Raw genomic sequence first — 18,816 nt, 5'->3', positions numbered from 1 at the left:
TATATTAATAATATAAAATAATATGACAGGGTTTATTAACATTGTTTTATGAATTCAGGATTTCTTACAATTGGTGAGTCCCTATTATTATTGACACAACAGTGTTTTGGATTTTTTTTTTTGAGACAGGCTCTTACTATATGTACTTGGCTGTTCCAGAACTTACTATGTAGACCAGGCTGACCTCGAATTCACAGACTTCCACCTGCCTCTGCCTCTGCCTCCCAAGGGCTGGAATTCAAGGTATATATCATGTTGCAGGGCTTAAGATTCTTTTGAAATCATATTTTACTCAGAAAACCATTCAAAATTTGTTTCATGCTCTTACAAAGAAATAAATCTATTTAAAACAGGACAAGATGCTGGGAGAGAGATGTGGGAGAGAGAACCTGGGGGGAGCTGGAGGGGAAGAGAGTGGGTTGTGGATATGATAAAGATACCCTATATACATGAATTTCCAGGCATATGTAAAAGATAGAAATTCTATTAAAATCCTTTTCTTTTTAATGGGATCTCTCTCTGTGTTGGTGGGGGTAGGTTTTGCCTCTCTCTCAGCAGTTCCATGAACAGGACATGTAACACAAGCCAGAGCTGTTGCCTGTTTCGAGGTCTCCCTGGTCGTCCCTGTCAGCAAAGCTTTGTTTCTGAGGGGTGTTGGGTGGATGTGGGATGTGTTCCTAGGCATAGCTGTCACCCATAAAACGTGCCTCCATCCTTAGAGTAGTCCAGCAGCACGCCCTCCTTCCGGCAGACCGGCCGATGGCAAGACGTCATGTTGTTCTCACTGCCGATGCGTCCCCAGTACTGCAGGAATCTAAATGCAAGCACACATTCTCGCTCAGGGTGATGGACCAGGGCAAAGAGCCCCTCAGGTCCCGAGTAACAGCTGGTGTCGACTGTGCCACCAAGACAGACATGAGGAAAACGTGACTTACTTGGCACCTCTGAGGTCTAAGTCCTGAGTAATAGCTTGCCTCACCGTGGAGCCCCCGAAGTAGAGTGCAGTGTTCTCGGCGAGGATCCCGCACTCTGTGCAAGTGCTCCCGCCTTCTAAGGACATCCATAAGTCAGGCTTGATCTCTTCACTGTCAAAGCGTTCCTTCAGGAAGGTCTGTGGGCATGGGGGAGGGTCGGGGGATGCAGTTAAAGGTAATGCTTTTGGGTAGAAATGATGGTACTTTACCCAACACAGTTGCTTGGGTTTAAAAATGACAGAACTGATTTCAGTACGTTTGCAAAGATGTGTTTGAAAGACAATAGATTATGCTCATTACTTTCTACCATATACTGAAGATAATTTAAACCGCTTAAATGAAATCTAATAACTAGACTTTTACTTTTTAAGACATAAAAATGTAAACTTCCATTCTGACATACATCAAGGTGCAGATTCAAGGTCAATTATCTTTTTAATATAATCTTAATGAATGCAAACTCAGAGTAATTAAGTAATTGCTAGAAAGAATCATGAGATGATCTTTTTTTTTTGGTTTAAAGACATAAAATAATTCAACTGTCCTAGAAACATAATAACTAAAACCAAACACATAAATACTATCTTTTATAGACCTAAAATCTCAGAGAATTTATGTTATTGAGAGAAGGGAAGTGATATTATCTTATGTTTAGGGGACACAGACTTGCAGTTGCAGTAAAAACAGTATTTGTGTGTCTCTATAGACTTCTATACATTCCCCCAGTTCTGTGAGAGTTCTGCTTTGTGTGGGTAAATGACTTAAATACGTCTCGATCTCTCAAACATTGAGCACAGTCGACCCCATGATTAAGGCGTGCAAACACGGCCCGTCTGGCTTGACTTCACTAATGGGGAGAAAATGAGCACAATTTTTTATAAGTGGATGTTCGTATGTAGGAGCACGAGCCCGAAGAAATGCATGCTCTCATGAGGAGGCTGAATTAGAGGTCACAATGCAGACGCATAGAATTTCTTGTCTGGGAAATACTAATAACATTTGGGTGTTCATCCGAGGTCTCCGGCCTTTTCTTTAGACACAAATGAGCAATGGCTTCAGATTTTATTTTCATTAATTGCTAGGCTTCAATTACTATTTATTTTTTTAATTTTGCTTTTTGATTTAGGATTTAAAAATTAAAATTTTAACTTCTGATTCCTATTCAGGCTGCCCCAGAACTCCCTGTGCAGCCCAGGACTGCAGGTGAGAGCCGTGACCCTGGTGGTTTTACTGTTTTCGCTGGGGCATTTTTCTATTACTGAAATGGGGTTTGTCTCTGCTTACTTATAGAAACAAAACTCATGTGTGGCCTCTGGGCTCAGGAGCTACACTGACTTGACATATTGAACAACTCTGTGTCAAAAATGGCTCAGCAGTATTCCAGTGGTTAATAAGTTAGACCATAGAGTTTTCTGGAAGGAAGTTCGAACAGTGTTTCAGCACGTCTGAACGTTTGTTTTGGGGAGGCTATCTGAAATATTTGCTTCATTTGATAGGAATAATAGTACATCCTCCTCTGTACCCATCGTAAAAGTACAATCCTTTTAAAAAGGCAAACGCTGACTTTAAACTGAATGGGTTTTGTGTTTTAAGGAAAAAGCTGGACATCCCGATGCAGGCCTTTAATTCCAGCATTCGAGAAGCAGAGTCAGGTGTATCTGTGAGTTTGAGGTCTGCTTGGGCTGCAGAGTGAGACAGACAAGGGGTGCGGGAGAGGCAGGGCGGGCGGTGGTGGGAGGGCAGAGACTGACAACCTTGTTACAGACTGGCCAAGGCCGGCCTGGCCTGTGAGAGAAGAGCTCCTCGGTACCTTCAGGGTGTGAGTTAAGTAGCAGTGTGGCCCCGAGTAGCCTGGGTCACAGATGCACTGTTCCTTTAGGCAGTCCCCGTGGCCTCCACAGTTGTCCAAACACCCAGGGCCAAGGTAGAAGTTGTCAATTGCCCACTGCACGTCTGAGTACTTTTGGTAGAACCTAAATCTTACAGGACTGTGGGCAAGAGAAAGGAATGAAAAACAAAAGTTAACTTTATTCAGTCATTTTGATACACACACACACACACACACACACACACACACACACACACACACAGTGCTTATGAGAAAAAAAACAAAAAAACAAAAACCACTGACAGTATCTCTGTGGATGAACCAAGTTGATAAGAATGTATTCTGACTACAGCCAACTTCCATTTCCAGTAATGGAATTGGGTAGCCGCTTTTAACACAATTCTGTAGAAATTTGCAAAACAAATAAAAGTCATCGAGACGGTTTCAAACATAGGGTTATCTAATAGTGCAATCTAGAATGATAAGTCAGATTTCTTTTTCTTGCTTTAGAATGGAATTTTAGGGTTGTATACAAAGTGTCTGACCCATGTGCCTTACACTTTGGTCGCATTCATTCGCATTCATTTTCCTCCCCAGCTCTCCTCCCCCATTATCTCTCTCTCCCCTCTGGCTGTTCCCCTCCCCCATGCTCTTCCTCCTCTGGCTGTTCCCCTCCCCCATGCTCTTCCTCCTCTGGCTGTTCCCCTCCCCCATGCTCTTCCTCCTCTGGCTGTTCCCCTCCCCCATGCTCTTCCTCCTCTGGCTGGCTCCTTTTCTTCAGATTCCTTCCAGTTCCTGTGTCATTAGTACCTGAATCCCATTACCTTCCGTATTCCACACTTTCCTTTAAGTCTCTTCCTCCTCTCTCACAGCTTTCCTTTCTAGTTTTGCCATTCCCCCCTCCATACACTGATGCACAGCAGGTTTTAAATGTAGGTTCTCCCAGAACTCCCTGGGACTAAACCACTATCCCAAGAGAACACAGGGGTGGACCTATGGCTCCATCCACATGTGTAGCAGAGGGTGGCCTTGTCAGGCATCAATGAGGGGAGAGGCCCTTGGTCCTGTGAAGGCTTGATGCCCCAGTGTAGGGGAAAGCCAGGGTGGGGAGGTGGGAGGGAGTGGGGGTGGGAGAGCACCCTCATGGAGGCAGGGGAAGGGGGGATGGGATAGCAGGTTTTTGGAGGAGAAACAGAGAAAGGGGATAACATTTAAAATGTAAATAAAAAATATCCAGTAAAAGAAAAAAGTAAAACCCATAAAAAAAGAATTTTGATACTAAAAAGAAAAATAAATCTAGGATCTGCAGATGAAACAAAACTTGCAGCGCTTGGCTTAGTTTGCTTGTCACAATGATTTCCAGCTGTGTCAGTTTCTGTCACAAAGATTTCCAGCTGTGTCAGTTTCCTGTCACAATGATTTCCAGCCTGTCAGGTTCCTGTCACATGATTTCCAGCTGTGTCAGTTTCCTGTCACAATGATTTCCAGCTGTGTCAGTTTCTGTCACAAAGATTTCCAGCTGTGTCAGTTTCTGTCACAATGATTTCCAGCTGTGTCAGTTTCCTGTCACAATGATTTCCAGCTGTGTCAGTTTCTGTCACAATGATTTCCAGCTGTGTCAGTTTCTGTCACAATGATTTCCAGCTGTGTCAGTTTCTGTCACAATGATTTCCAGCTGTGTCAGTTTCCTGTCACAATGATTTCCAGCCTGTCAGGTTCCTGTCACATGATTTCCAGCTGTGTCAGTTTCTGTCACAATGATTTCCAGCTGTGTCAGTTTCCTGCCACAATGATTTCCAGCTGTGTCAGTTTCCTGTCACAATGATTTCCAGCTGTGTCAGTTTCCTGTCACAATGATTTCCAGCTGTGTCAGTTTCCTGTCACAATGATTTCCAGCTGTGTCAGTTTCCTGTCACAATGATTTCCAGCCTGTCAGGTTCCTGTCACATGATTTCCAGCTGTGTCAGTTTCCTTGCAGATGTCATGATTTCATTTTTCATGGTAACTGCTTTAGTTTTCACAGTGGGTATGTACCACATTAAAGCACTGATTCACCATTTTATGTGTATAGGTATTTTGCAAGCATGAATGTCTGTGTAGCATGCGTGTGCATTGCCTGCAGAGGCCAGAAGAGGCCCGTGGAGATTCTTTGCTGTTTCTTGGTTATTGTGCACAGGGCATCTATAAACAAGGAACTGCCAGGATGCGATGGTATGCTGTTGTAGCATCCTCGTATTCTATATCCTAATTCGGTCATATGGTAGTTTTTAAGGTTTTGAGGAATCTGCGTATTGAGTTCCATTGTGTCTGTGAATTTTACATCCCCAACATCAATGAATATTAGTTCCTCTTTCCCTGTAACTTCACCAGCACTTGATGTTATTGCTTGGGAATATTTTTATATCTGTCATATATCTATCTGGAGTGTGCGAGCGTGTGTGCATGCATGTGACACAGTGTGCATGTAGAGGTCAGAACAAAATTTGGAGTTGGTTTTTTTCTATTCACCACATGGGTTCCAAGGATAGAATTCTGATCTCCAGGTTTGGGGGCAAGTATACTTATGGCCTGAGCCACCCTACCTATGCCCATGTGCTGTCTTGAGGCCATTTTGGATGGGGTGACATGGAATCTCAAAGCACTTCTGGTTTCCATTTTTCTGATGGCTAAGGATATGTAAGACTGTTTTCAGGTATGTACTGACCATTTGTGTTTATTTAATTAATTGGCACATTTATTGATCAGATGAACAAGACACTGAGCTTTAGTGGTTGTGGGAGCATTTCGGCTGGCCAGTTACACTTTTGCAGTTGTATAGGGGTTGGTAAAGCCCAAGACAGTCTTGTTAGTATACACACAGCCTTCAGGCACTTAGCAAACAGCACCTTCTCAATTCCTTGAAGACAATCAATATTCTCAAAGTAACTATGGTAATTAGAAAACAATTTTGAAAGGGTTATATTAAAGGACAATTTCCCAGAGATTTTTTTAATTTCATCATTGTTCTACTCTGTCTTCTGGGTAAAAAAAAAGATTCTAATTAACCTTATATTAAAATAAGCCATACAATTCTAGCTTAAAAATGCAAAGTAAAGAACTTTCTAGGGCAATGTAAATGTTCTATATCTCATTTTATACGATGAGGACATTGGTTACACAACAGTAAAAGTCTTTTATCTGAACAAATGTTCTATTTGCACACTATGTAAATTATATATAGAATATATATGTGAGTGATAATACACAACATACACATGAAAGAGATACACACACCACACACACACAGACCACACACACACACTCTCACACACACATACTCACACACACACTCTCATACACACACACATAGACTCACACACTCTCTCACACACACACTCAAATACACCCACATACACTCTCTCACACTCTCACACACTCATACACACTCACACATACACACACTCACACACACTCACATTCACACATACACACAGACAGACAGACAGACAGACAGACAGACAAGTTACTAAGTGGCTTAGGAATGGGCTGATTTGTACCAATAGGATTCAATAGGGTTCTTGCTCTGGATCCTTAAGAAAGAAAACCCTCTCCTCTCCCACCAGACATAGTGAAGAAGCATTCTGGTCCAATTTTCTGGCAGCCACAATCTATTCAACAGGGGACCCTCTTTGAGCTGAGAGTATCACCATTGATAGAGGGATAATGGATAAGAGAGCAAGACAATGGGGTCCTTGAAATAATGTAAAAAGAACAGTTTATTGTTATTATATTTGCGTGTGGGTGCACATGTGTCTGCATGTGTGCACAAGCATGCATGCCAGGGTTTTAACTGTAGTCTCAGGGATCTAACTCTGGTCATCAGGTCTGGCAGACGGGGGTCCTTACCTACTAGACCATTCCCTTGAGTCTTAAAGCCATCATTAAATTTGTAAATCAACAAGTCCCAGAGCTTACTCATCTTTACGGTTTTTGTTATAAGGCATTTTAAAAAGTTTCCATTTTCTTATGTGCATTGGCCCCTCTCTATGGGTGGAGTCTGTGCGTGTGAGTGCAGTTCCAATGGAGGCTGGAGGAGGGTGTGAGGTCCTGGAGCCTCAGGGGATTGTGGGCCACCCAATGTGGGTGCTGGGAACCACACTCAGGTTTGCTCCCAGGGCAGTGCATGTTATTAACTGCCGAGCTGTCTGCTGTGAGCTGTCTCTCAAGCCCCAGGATATTTCATTGTTAATTGAACCACTGTAGATTTTTTTTAACCTCGCAGCATCTTCACTGCATAAGCTCTTCTGATCCATTCTGGGAAGCTGATAATGTTGTCTATCGGACTGGACAGGCTGTGTGTGTACCTGCCCTATTCGGAGTCTCCATCCTGCTCATACGTCATGTTCTGTTTCCTCAGAAGCCTCTTTACTTAGCTGGACTCGATGATTAATTTAGTAAAAGCACACCTGTCATTTTGCTTAATGCACCTCCTTTCTTAATTTTACAGTAGACGGGGAATCTTTGGAGTCACCTTAAATTAAATTATCCAGACTTTCCAGAGCATGGTTTAACCCAGTGCTCCAGGCTAATTATCCTCCACACCAAGTGCACACAACATGATGCTTTGTGATGAGAGGAAAAGAAAACCTGCAAGCCAAGCCGTCGTATACAATGGTCTGAAATTAGGAGCTGTGCTACTGGTATGGGTTGGGATATGCTCCCTGCTCAGGTAAGGATTAGGGAAACCTGTTTATATTGGACCACAGTGCACAAGGCCAGTAAGGTATGTAACGTGTCTTTGCATCTGGCTCCAAGGTCATTACTGTTGCTCTAATCCTATTTGAAAAGAGACCGATCCGAAAGAGACATTTATGGAGGACCTCCAAGCCTGAGATCACAACAGGACGTGTGCTCATCATGGAAGTCACTAATTAGGGACCCTAGCGTCACAGAGGAAGGGAGCACTTTACCCACAATTACCCATAATTTCAGATTTGAGGGCAGAACCACTGGCTGCCTCCTGGGTATGTCCAGCCACACTTTATTTTAATTTTCTACTTACTTCCCCATTAAGCTTTCAGGAAGCGGGTAGGTGATCCTTTTCCACCCTTTCGTTGGAAAGAACACAGATGGTTGAGAGACGGTCCCAGAACACTTTGGGTCGGCGGGTAAGCACTGAGGGACTAGATAACTCCAGCTCACGCCAAAGTCAGTTGAAAACTGCACATGAATTTGATTTTGGGCAATTTTTTCAGGCACTTTGCATCCAACAGAGATCTAATGAACAGAAAATGAAGATTGTCAAGGCATTAAAACCATATTACAGATCTCAGCCCCAAAGCGTTGGCAGTAAGAAAGGCCCCAGGTCCCTTGACATCTACCACCTGCGTTTTTGATAGCTACCACCTGCGTTTTCAAGTTCATTGTTTGTTTTGCTGATGGACAGGGGACACTGCATGGTTGCCCAAGGTGACAAACTGTAGAAAGTGCCAAGTACATCGTGTAAGGATTGGTGAGAGAAGCCGTGCCTCCGCCACACTGGCCGATTTCCTTGGAAGGCCCGGGCCCAGGCTTACAAATTGTTTTGTTAATGGCCTGGCACCTATGTTTGGCAGAATGGCTGACCAAGAAGGATTGCTAATGGTCTTACTAATTTTACTGCTTTGTCATATAATTTATAACTCTCAATAAATCACTTTCCCCGACGAGCAAGATGCAGTAGAACAAGACAACAGAAGCACAGGGCCTTCAGTGTGGTGACAGCCATAGTGCGTCAGCTCTGCAAACACAGAGGGATTCAGGCGGACAGAATACAGCAGAACGGATCCAGGCCAAGATGTTATCCAAAGCGCTTCCTGGCACAAGTTCTTTTTTTTTTTTTTAAGATTTATTTATTTATCATATACAAGTACACTGTAGCTGTCTTCAGAAACGCCAGCAGAGGGCATCAGATCCCATTTACAGATGGTTGTGAGCCACCATGTGGTTTCTTGGATTTGAACTCAGGACCTCTGGAAGAGCAGTTCGTGCTCTTAACCTCTGAGCCATCTCTCCAGCCTGAGGCACGAGTTCTAATCATGCTCCTATAGTCAATAATTTCTGTTCTACAGAAACGTCTGAATGGGCTTCTAGAAGAAGTGGGAATAACGATTATAGCGTTGTCTCATAAGGAAACAGTTTACCTTTGTTTTCTGTTTTTAGGCAGAGTTTCTCCTTGTAGTCTTAGCTGGCTGGAACGTACTGTATAGCCCAGCTATCCTCGAACTCCCAGAGAACTGCTTCAGCTCCGGATTGAAGGCAGGCACCACCACGCCCAGCCAACTTACTTTTTAAGATAGTGACTTAGTAAGCTGCAGTCAGTACCTTACATTTTTAAACCAGTATTTTCTTCTCTAAGTATATAATCCCAATTGTAAATATTTGCTTTTATGTAAAGTCCAAAATTCTACCCTAAAATAGTATAGAAGTACAATATTTTTAACCATTAACTAATATTTAGGTGAGGTGCATATGACCTTAACATTAAGTTTATCTTTCAAAGCATATGTTAGGTCTTGGGATCTTAGACGGCCTTTATCTTTGTGACGGTTCTGATTACGTTGCTAATGTATGGTTACTTGTGTGATCGAGACCACGGAGACTTCACCTTGAATTGCATGATCCAGTTCTCAGTGGGAGTCAGGTCGTGCGTCACTGCATACACCTCTCGTCCGTCATGGCTGCCACAGAGCATGACACCGTCTGGGGAATCACAGAATCTTTCTACTGTACAGTCATCATGGAAGAGCCAATTCTCATTCACTGAAAAAAAAAGGTAAAAAATTGGATGACAGATTTAGCAAGGACTTAAAGTAAATATTCACATTAACCCAAGTCCTAGAATTATATACAATATGTCACGTAAAATAGAGACTAATATAAACATTCTATAACATGGACATTAGCTGACAGAAACCCAGTGCATTTTTTGAGGGGTAGGGTGGTTAAGACAAGGTCTCACTTTATAGGTCAGGCTGGCTTCAAACTCACGACTGATCCTCCTACTTTAGTCTCTTGGTTGCTAGATTAGAAGCATGTACTTCCATGCCCAGTTTCTCAATGTACTGTAAAATAAAATGTGTGTCATCCATTCATCATCTATTTATCCATCCATCCATCTATCATCCATCCATCCATCATCTATCCATCTATCCATCCATCCACCCATCCATCCACCCACCCATTCCATCCATCCACCCATCCCATCTATCCATCGTCCATCCACCCATCCCATCCATCCATCATCCATCTACCAATCCCATCCATCCATCCACCCACCCATCCCATCCATCCATCCACCCACCCATCCCATCCATCCATCCACCCACCCACCCATCCCATCCATCCATCCACCCATCCATCCATCCACCCATCCATCATCCATCCATCCACCCACCCACCCATCCCATCCATCCACCATCCATCCACCCATCCCATCCATCCATCATCCATCTACCAATCCCATCCATCCATCCACCCACCCATCCCATCCATCCATCCACCCACCCATCCCATCCATCCATCCACCCACCCACCCATCCCATCCATCCATCCACCCATCCATCCATCCACCCATCCATCATCCATCCATCCACCCACCCACCCATCCCATCCATCCACCATCCATCCACCCATCCCATCCATCCATCATCCATCTACCAATCCCATCCATCCATCCACCCACCCATCCCATCCATCCATCCACCCACCCACCCATCCCATCCATCCATCATCCATCCATCCACCCATCCCATCCATCATCCACCATCCATCCATCCATCCGTCCATCCATCCATCCATCCATCCACTTATATTTTAGTCAGTCTATTTGGTGTTGCTAGTTTGGAATTGTCAATGTACCTCAGGCTAGTCTTAAGCTTGAGATATTCCTGCCTCAGGGGGGCTGGGGATTTAGCTCAGTGGTAGAGCGCTTACCTAGAAAGCACAAGGCCCTGGGTTCGGTCCCCAGCTCCGAAAAAAAGAACCAAAAAAAAAAAAAGAAAAGAAAAAAGAAAAGAGATATTCCTGCCTCAGTGAGGTGTTGTGATTGTAGGCCTGTATCATTCTGCTCAGTGGGAAGAGGTAATTATATATTGTATTTGTTACCTAGTAAAGTTAGAAATGAAAACAAATGATGTAAATTGTATCTAGTTAATGACATACTTTGATCTCACAGGCTTAACTTTCAGAGCTTCCTAGTTAGGCCCATGTCTACAGTGTGGAGACAAACAGGCACAACCGGAGGCTTGGGGCAGGCATGTGCACAGCGCCTGCCTCAGAGATCCAGAGAGACCAAGGGATTTTCCTGTAACTCAGGCTTCACCCACAGTGAGTCTAAGTTTGGTCTGGGCACACGTGCCTGCAGAACAACATATTGCTGGGGTTTGCATGGCTTGGCGGGGCCATTCTACTATCTGTGTCTTCATTCTGAGGGATTTGGAGTCATAGATAAGAGGACACAGCATCACTGTGAACCAACATTCAAACTCCAGTGAGATTCAGAACCAGTTTCTTTCTGGGCGCCTTTTGTGGGATGCTGCAGGCAGGATGAAAGGTTCATGAGCGAGCCTCATGGATAAGAGAGCAAGACAATGGGGTCCTTGAAATAATGTAACAAGAACAGAGCTGCTTCTGTGAGCAGACGCTTCCTTGCAACAGTCAGGGCCACATTAAACCAGCATGTATACTAGGTGCTTAAACTTGATTTATATTGGCTTTTAGCACTACAGAAGTAATATTTAAATTATTCTGATTGTAAATTTACTTATGTAAACTACTACACTGGGAAAACACAGAGGAGTAACTTAGCGAAGTTCTGAATCAGATCTGTTACTGTACTCTCAGTAACAACTTTCTCTTTCCCCCTTCTTCCTCCACCTCCCATTTCTCTTCTTCCTCCCCACTATCCTCCTCCATCCCCCATTTCTTCTCTTTCTCTTTGTACTCATGCCTTTCTCAAATGACACTCCTCTTGCCCAGCCTCCTAAGGCTGCTGGCACACCGCCACACCCAGCTAAGCCTTAGGGACTTGGTAAAGATAAGCCTTTCCATTTGCCAGGGTGGATTTGGTTATTATTTACATGATATCCTAACGACTGAAATTAAATTAATTAGGGTAAAGATTCATCAACAGCAAATTATAAAGTATAATGGTGTTTAAAACCAGTAAAAGTTTATCTTCTTTTTTTTTTTTTTTTTTTTTTGGTTCTTTTTTTCGGAGCTGGGGACCGAACCCAGGGCCTTGCGCTTCCTAGGTAAGCGCTCTACCACTGAGCTAAATCCCCAGCAAAAGTTTATCTTCTAAGACATTTAATCAACAACACGACAACCCAAGATTCAATCCGACCCCCCCCCCAAAAAAAAGCAGTCTACAAAATACACCTAATTTGAGATCCCAACTTCGTTAAAATATTTGTTAAAGGCGTACAAAACACTGGAGTCATTTTATCAGTAGTGATACTGGTTATCCCCTGGGTGATGATAATCTTCTCATCCTCACGATTTTCTGTATTTTCCTCAATTTCGTAACTTGAACATCATTTACTGCTTTTATAATAAAACATTATTAATTTAGTTGTAATTTAAGTCCCTAAAACCCCTTAAATTAAAATTTCCCCTAGGTATGCCATTTCTCTGGAAAGTTTTCATTATTGTGAGATTGGTCATACGCCACTTTCTGGAGGTGGGGCTAGACGTCCGAGCTAAGCAGGAGAGACACAGCGTCTTACCATCTGCATAGCCATTGTAACTGCTGGTTAGACTCACAGTGTGAGGAGGAGACACCAGCATCTGACCACACTGGTTTACCTGGTACAATACATGTGGGAGGGCAAAGCCACAGCCTTAACCTACGTGAGTGCTACAAAATAAAAAGCATTCAGATGAGAGTGGGGTGCAGTTCCCACAGCTGCCTGCATCACTGACCTATCCATCCCTGCTGAGGAAGAAGGGTAAGAAGAGAGACCTACAGCAAGTGGACCCCGAGACACCATCTGAAACATGAGATGCCATTGTGAACATGCCTGACTTGCAGAAAACACAACATTCTGACTTTAGATGCTAAGAAAGGCACCAGGAGGATGAGGCAGGAGGATCACTGTGAGTTTGAGGGCAGCTTGAGCTTCTTGGTGAGTTCTAGGACAGCCTGAACCAGAGAAAGACCCTGACCCAAAAAATCAGCAGCAATAGGCCAGGAGATGTTGGTTCTTCCCCTCCAAAGTAGAAAATAGGAAACAGAAACAAAAACATGCCTCCCATTGTTCTATAATGACTGCAAAGAGACCGATGTCTAATGGGAAGGCTGACAGGAAAAAGGAATGGTGTTCTTCTCTTTGTTTCTACATCATCCAAATACCTGGCAAGGACCCGGTTCCACTTGTGAAAAACCTCCCCCCTCAACTGCATTTCAGTGTACTTTTGTCCAGTGTTTGTGAGCAAATCACCTGAGGTTTTGTCCTCCATGAACATATCAAAAGCAATTCTCCCAACGGGGCCAGCATCTGCAGGGGAACGCTCATGCTGTGGCACTGGGGCACTGCTGAACGTGTCCAGCATGACCGTCCTCTGGTCAGCAGAGCCTGAGATGAGGACATTGTCAATGGCCCAGTCATTCTGGTCAAGGCCATCATGTCGTGGCTGCCACCAGCGGAAGCGAGTACCAATCTCTTTAGCATCAGGAGGGAGAAGGATATTCACGAACCTAACAGGAAATGGTGAGAGGGAGGGAGATATTTGTTAAATATTTCATGAGGAGAAGATCTGAAACAGCAGTGAGCAACAGTATATCCCAGGGTGGACTTATTTAAATCAATCAATCAATCAATCAATCAGTCAAAATCTACCCCCCCCCCCACATGCAAATATGTATGTTGGCAAGTGGAGGCCAGAGGTCAATGCTTGAGTGTTCTCTTAAATTGCTCTCCACTTTATTTTTTGAGACAGGGTCTCTCGCTGCCTGGCGCTCACTGATTGGCTGTTTCTAATATGCTTGCAAGGCAAGCACTCTACCAACTAAGCCATCTATCTCCCTCGCTCCCAGACAAACTAAAAATAGCTTTATTACATTTGAATTTGTTCCGTTGAATTTTATACCATGTATTTTGTTCATACTCATTTCTTCAAGTCCTCTCCCTAACTCCTCCCAGGTAAAAGCCCATCTCCCTACTCTTCCTCTTAAAAATAACACATCAACTCCTGGGTGTGGACCCTGATTAGCTGGCTTTGTTTTACAAGTCCTTAGACTAGAGAAATCAGAATGTAAACAATGTCAGCATCCCCTAGCTATCTGTCCATTTGAGTTGCCTGTGGACTTAGCTGTCTGCGACCCTGGGTAGGTAACCGTGGGTCTATACTATACACACTCTGAGAGAGACAAGCCAATGTTGACCATATTTTTCCTGCTACGTAAGGGTTGGTTTCAGCCTTCTTTCTTTTCTCCTTGGTATTTGCTTTTGACTTTAATCTGCTGAGTGCAAGCAACAGGCTGGGAATACAGACACTAGCTTGTGGTAGGATGTTTGAGCCTCAGCCTGAATTCAAGCAGGTCTCAGCTGCCGGAGGGTACAGACAATGCTTGGCTAATGGGCCTCGCTGGAGGAAATACTGCAGGAGAATTGCTAACAAGCTCAGCATGCCTTCTGACTTAGTCCTCAAGGACAGAGAGCTTAATGCTTCAATACAAACTCATCATGTAGATATGAGGTTTACACTTCCAACTGCAATTAAAAAGTACTCATTGCCAGCCGGCAGTATAACTTGATTATATTCAGAGCTCCTAGAACCCGGGGAAACATTTCTCTGTTTTCTCCCTGCGCAGACAGCACAGTCCTTTTCTGTCGTTCCACCTGTCTTTCAAGAGCCTCAGTGCTGAAATCCCAGTCCAAGCTCGTCTTGGGGTGGGCAAGCTCGTCCTAGAGCTAAGGGCAGTAATAATTGTTGCTTTAATCTCTGACTTTCACGGTCCAGAGGTGCAGTTGTTTTCCTTTTGTCAACACAGCATTTCCTTGTCGATCTTTTCCTTTGCAGTGTTGAGAGCCTTGCACATGCTACATAGTATCTGCCACCGAGCCATCTGCTCAGCCTCCCTGCTGCTGTGTTGTGTCTCTTTTAGGTTACACCTGCCCAGCATAGTAGGCTGCCCTCTGGAGAGTGACCGTCTAGGATGCCCGTGAATGGGCTTCGGACACTTCCATCACTTCTTGAATTCTTCAGCCCATTCTTCGGACCATCGAGGGCATTAGTGTTTACGCTAAGGAAGGCTGCTTAGAGATCAGTGGTTTTGAGGCAGGCCTGTCCAAGTTTTATGTCCTCATGTCTCTTGGTGTTAGAGCTCATCTGCCCATGTCCTTTTAAAATGATAACTATTGTGTGTGTTTTGTGGGGTTCGTGTGCATGTGTGGGTGTGCAGGTGTTCCATTTACACACGAGCGTGTGGAGGCCACAGGAGGATGTTAGAGCCCTCTCTGACTCATTCATTCCCTTGAGAAATACTTCAGATGGTTCACCTCTTCCCCCTCCTCTTTTCTTTCCTTTTTCTTTCTTTCTTTTGCAAATTTAGTCTTTGAGAAACATGATATATTTTGATCATATTCATTCTCCTCCCTCCACTCTCCCTGGATCCTTCCTCACCTCCCTTCGGATCCAACTCCACATTCTTTTCTCTTTCCCTATGCGAGCATTCGTGTTGGCTGACTACTGGTCACGGGGTCTGCCCTGGAATACGTATCATGCACCAAGTGCCACTCCACTGACGAACACTGTTGTTCCCTCTCTCAGAAGCAAGCAGATGCTAATAGCTCCTTGTGTATGAGGTGGGATTCTGTGCCTATGCTGGGATTTTGTCTGGTTCCAGTTTGCACAGGTCTTATGCATGCTGTCTTTGTCTCCGAGTTCATCTGTGCCTTTGCCCTGTTATGTCTGGGAAACCCGAGTTCAAGGGAACTCATGCCCTACCCCTGGGTCTTACAATCCTCTGCCCCATCTACTTCACGGATTGCTAAGCCTTGAGGGGAGGGGGGTAACTAATGATTCAACTTTTACTTCACTTCCCTTTCTTTTCCTTCTAGTGTTGAGATGGGGTCTCACTGTGTTGTCCAATATACACTCTCCAATAATCCTCCCACCTCAGCCTCAGAGTTACTGAGACCTCAGATGGCACCACCTCATCCAGCCCCTCTGACTTCTCTAAATGGCTCCGATGGCTGCTTTTGGTCTTCCCAACACATTTAGAGATTCATACATGATGGCTGTTTAGGGTTTTAAAAGAGGGATTTAATAATGTCCTAGGCATCTTAAGGATATTCTGTCTTACTATTTTCTTGTGTATACTGGGTAGATACTTTGTAAACAAATGTTTGTGTTTCTCCAAATATTTTTGAATTACCATATACTTGGCCACCCATGGTCAGTCGGTCTTCCTTCCTTCCTTCCTTCTGTCCTTCCTTCCTTCCTTCCTTCCTTCCTTCCTTCCTTCCTTCTCCTCCTCCTTCTTCTTGCACACAGTTTATTTACTGTTAGCATTATGATCTAGCAATTGATCTTACTCTGATGTGGAAGTTAATTGTTCTTAAAATAAAACCTCTGATTAGTGATTGTGCAGCCTAGAAAGCTCTCCCTGCTTCTTTCTGTCTCAGAGGTTTCCTTTACTGATGAGTAAGTTGTAGTCCCCCTCAGTCCCTGAAGACTGGTCACTGGCAGCCTTCCTAAGCCCTCAGCATCCTAGTCAGTGGACTTAGCATAGATACAAACCCAGGCTTGCTGTACTGGTCATAGAAAATCTCCATCAGCAGGGTCCAGGTGATGCCTCCATTGACGGAGTACTCCAGCAGGACTCCCTGGTTACGGTTACTCGGCGTAATGAGGCATCCATACATGAAGTAAAATTGGATAAACTCAGCATTAGTGAGGTTCAGATCCACAGTGACTAACAATCGGCTACAGCCCTAAGGAAAAGAGGCAGAACAGGAAAAGAGCAGCAGTAAGCAACCTGGATTTCCTGTCCTGCAGATTTCAGCTTTTCTCTTCCTCTCTTCGGATATCTTTTTTGTAATGCGAGGTTCATGGCGTTGTGTTATTATTATCTCGCCTACACGTATCCCCCCGATTGTACTATTAGCTCTCTCACACTAGCTTCTAGCCTGATGTCCAGCCCATGCTTGCTGGACTTTCAATTTTTACTTGAAGCAAATCTCTATACTTATATATTCTAAGGAGGTCCTATATATATGTATATATATGTGTATATATATGTTTTGTATAACAAGTAAAAGTTGGAGTTAAAGTAAGTGTGCAAAGTCTTTATTAAAGTATTTTCACTATTACTTAGCATTTGCTAACAAGCACCAGTTGTTAATGAAGTAACATTTTGGCATAACTGTTTTATTTACATCTGTGTGTAAGTATTGCATCCCCTGGAACCGGAGTGATTGACAGTTGTGACCCACCATGTAGGTGTTGGGAACCAGCCTTGGTCCTCTGGAAGCACAGCAAATGCTCTTACTTTCTGAACCATCTCTCTGGCCCTCAGACATAACTATTTTTAATAAAATATTAAAAATGACTACAACTGAAATACTTATATGATTTAATTATAATGAGAGAGTTGCAATGCCCTTTAAAATGTATTTATTTATTTAAATGAGTGTGTATGTTTGTGGTTGTTTTGTATGAATACACATGGGTGCATGGGTTAGATTTTCACACACGTGCATGTTCATATGTGTTTACATGCATGTAGAGGTCAGAGGTTAATGTCAGGTGGGGGGTGGGTGTCTTTCTCTATCATGCCCTACCTTATTTTTTTATCAGAGTCTCTCAGTGAGCCTGGAGCTCCCTGATTGGGTAGACTTGCTGGCCAATGAGCTCTGGAGATCTGGCTGTTTCTAACTTCTACCCCAACCTACCCTTATACCCTACACACTAGGGTTATACAGGCTACCATGCCTCATTTTTACATGGATGTTGGGATCCAAGTCTTTATGTATATAGGCACTTACTGACTGAGGCAGATCTCCCTAGCCCCAAATACCATTTACTGACATATTCGTAGCTAACTTAGTGTCATTTATACTAGTTATCTATTAGTCTTGCTAAGTAGGTAATTGTTAGTTGAACATATGTGGACATCTGGGCCACTCCCACTTCTACCTGAGGTAGAAGAGTACCTTGAATATATACATTCTTAATGCTGTCAATTATTAAAAAACCTTTATGATGCATATACTTTGTTACTCCTGGGTAGAATACTGGATATCAGCAATACAGTTCTTTGGCACCCACATAAACTCTGTGATAGAGTACAGTTAAAAAAAAAGAGTTGAGTGTAAATTGTTAATTTTAAAAAAAAATGAATTTGCCCATCTAATCATGATACTAGGGATATTATGCTTTTAAAAAGGTAAATTTTAGGGTTGGGGATTTGGCTCAGTGGTAGAGCGCTTGCCTAGCAAGCGCAAGGCCCTGGGTTCGATCCCCAGCTCCGAAAAAAAGAATAGAAAAAAAAAGGTAAATTTTAGCAGCAAAATAGAATGATTATAATTTTTTTTCAAAGGAAAACTTTTTAATATTGCTTCTGCCACACACAAAATAACAGGCTCCAAGTACAAATGTTCTAATCACTGATAAGTTACTCTTCCTGAAATGATTTACAAACGTTGTTGCTAATACATCCGAGAAACACCGAGATGTTTACTCTTTAATCCCGAATGTGTGGTGAGCTGAAGCCTTTTCAGTTATAGCTTGATCCAGATGGAACCCCCTTAGCCCAACACACACTCTACAGGTGCCCTTTCTCAGGATGGAAATCTATGCAAGTCCTTTAAAAACGTGTTCTTAAATATTACTGAGGTGACCCAAGCTGAGTCTTTAAATGGTCTCAAATGTTCTGTGGGAAAATACTGGAAACATTCAATGCTGTCTGATTGGTCTAAAGTTGGAAGTTCAGATCATGACTAAGCACTGAGGGTAACTCACCTTATTGGCTGATTGAACTTAAATGGG

The 18,816-nt window shown here is 43.4% G+C and overlaps 1 protein-coding gene across 4 annotated transcripts in view; it reads right to left on the bottom strand.

Moving 5' to 3' along the window:
• The window catches only part of Reln (reelin), a 426,762-nt gene that overhangs the window by 24,942 nt on the left and 383,004 nt on the right, over nt 1-18,816 (bottom strand). For all 4 annotated transcript variants that reach the window (XM_039107060.2, XM_006235873.4, XM_039107062.2 and 1 more), the window contains exons 49-55: nt 16,567-16,760; nt 13,263-13,519; nt 9,428-9,582; nt 7,844-8,058; nt 2,785-2,962; nt 936-1,111; nt 708-814 (exon numbers count right to left, since the gene is read on the bottom strand). In XM_039107060.2, the coding sequence (XP_038962988.1) occupies nt 708-814; nt 936-1,111; nt 2,785-2,962; nt 7,844-8,058; nt 9,428-9,582; nt 13,263-13,519; nt 16,567-16,760 (1,282 nt within the window). The remainder of the gene's footprint in view (nt 1-707; nt 815-935; nt 1,112-2,784; nt 2,963-7,843; nt 8,059-9,427; nt 9,583-13,262; nt 13,520-16,566; nt 16,761-18,816) is intronic.

This window comes from Rattus norvegicus, chromosome 4 (genome assembly GCF_036323735.1).
Source record: "Rattus norvegicus strain BN/NHsdMcwi chromosome 4, GRCr8, whole genome shotgun sequence".
In the NCBI taxonomy this organism is placed as follows: domain Eukaryota; kingdom Metazoa; phylum Chordata; class Mammalia; order Rodentia; family Muridae; genus Rattus; species Rattus norvegicus.
The sequence above is the reverse complement of the archived record's forward strand: the minus strand, read 5'-3'. Positions and strand labels throughout refer to the sequence as shown.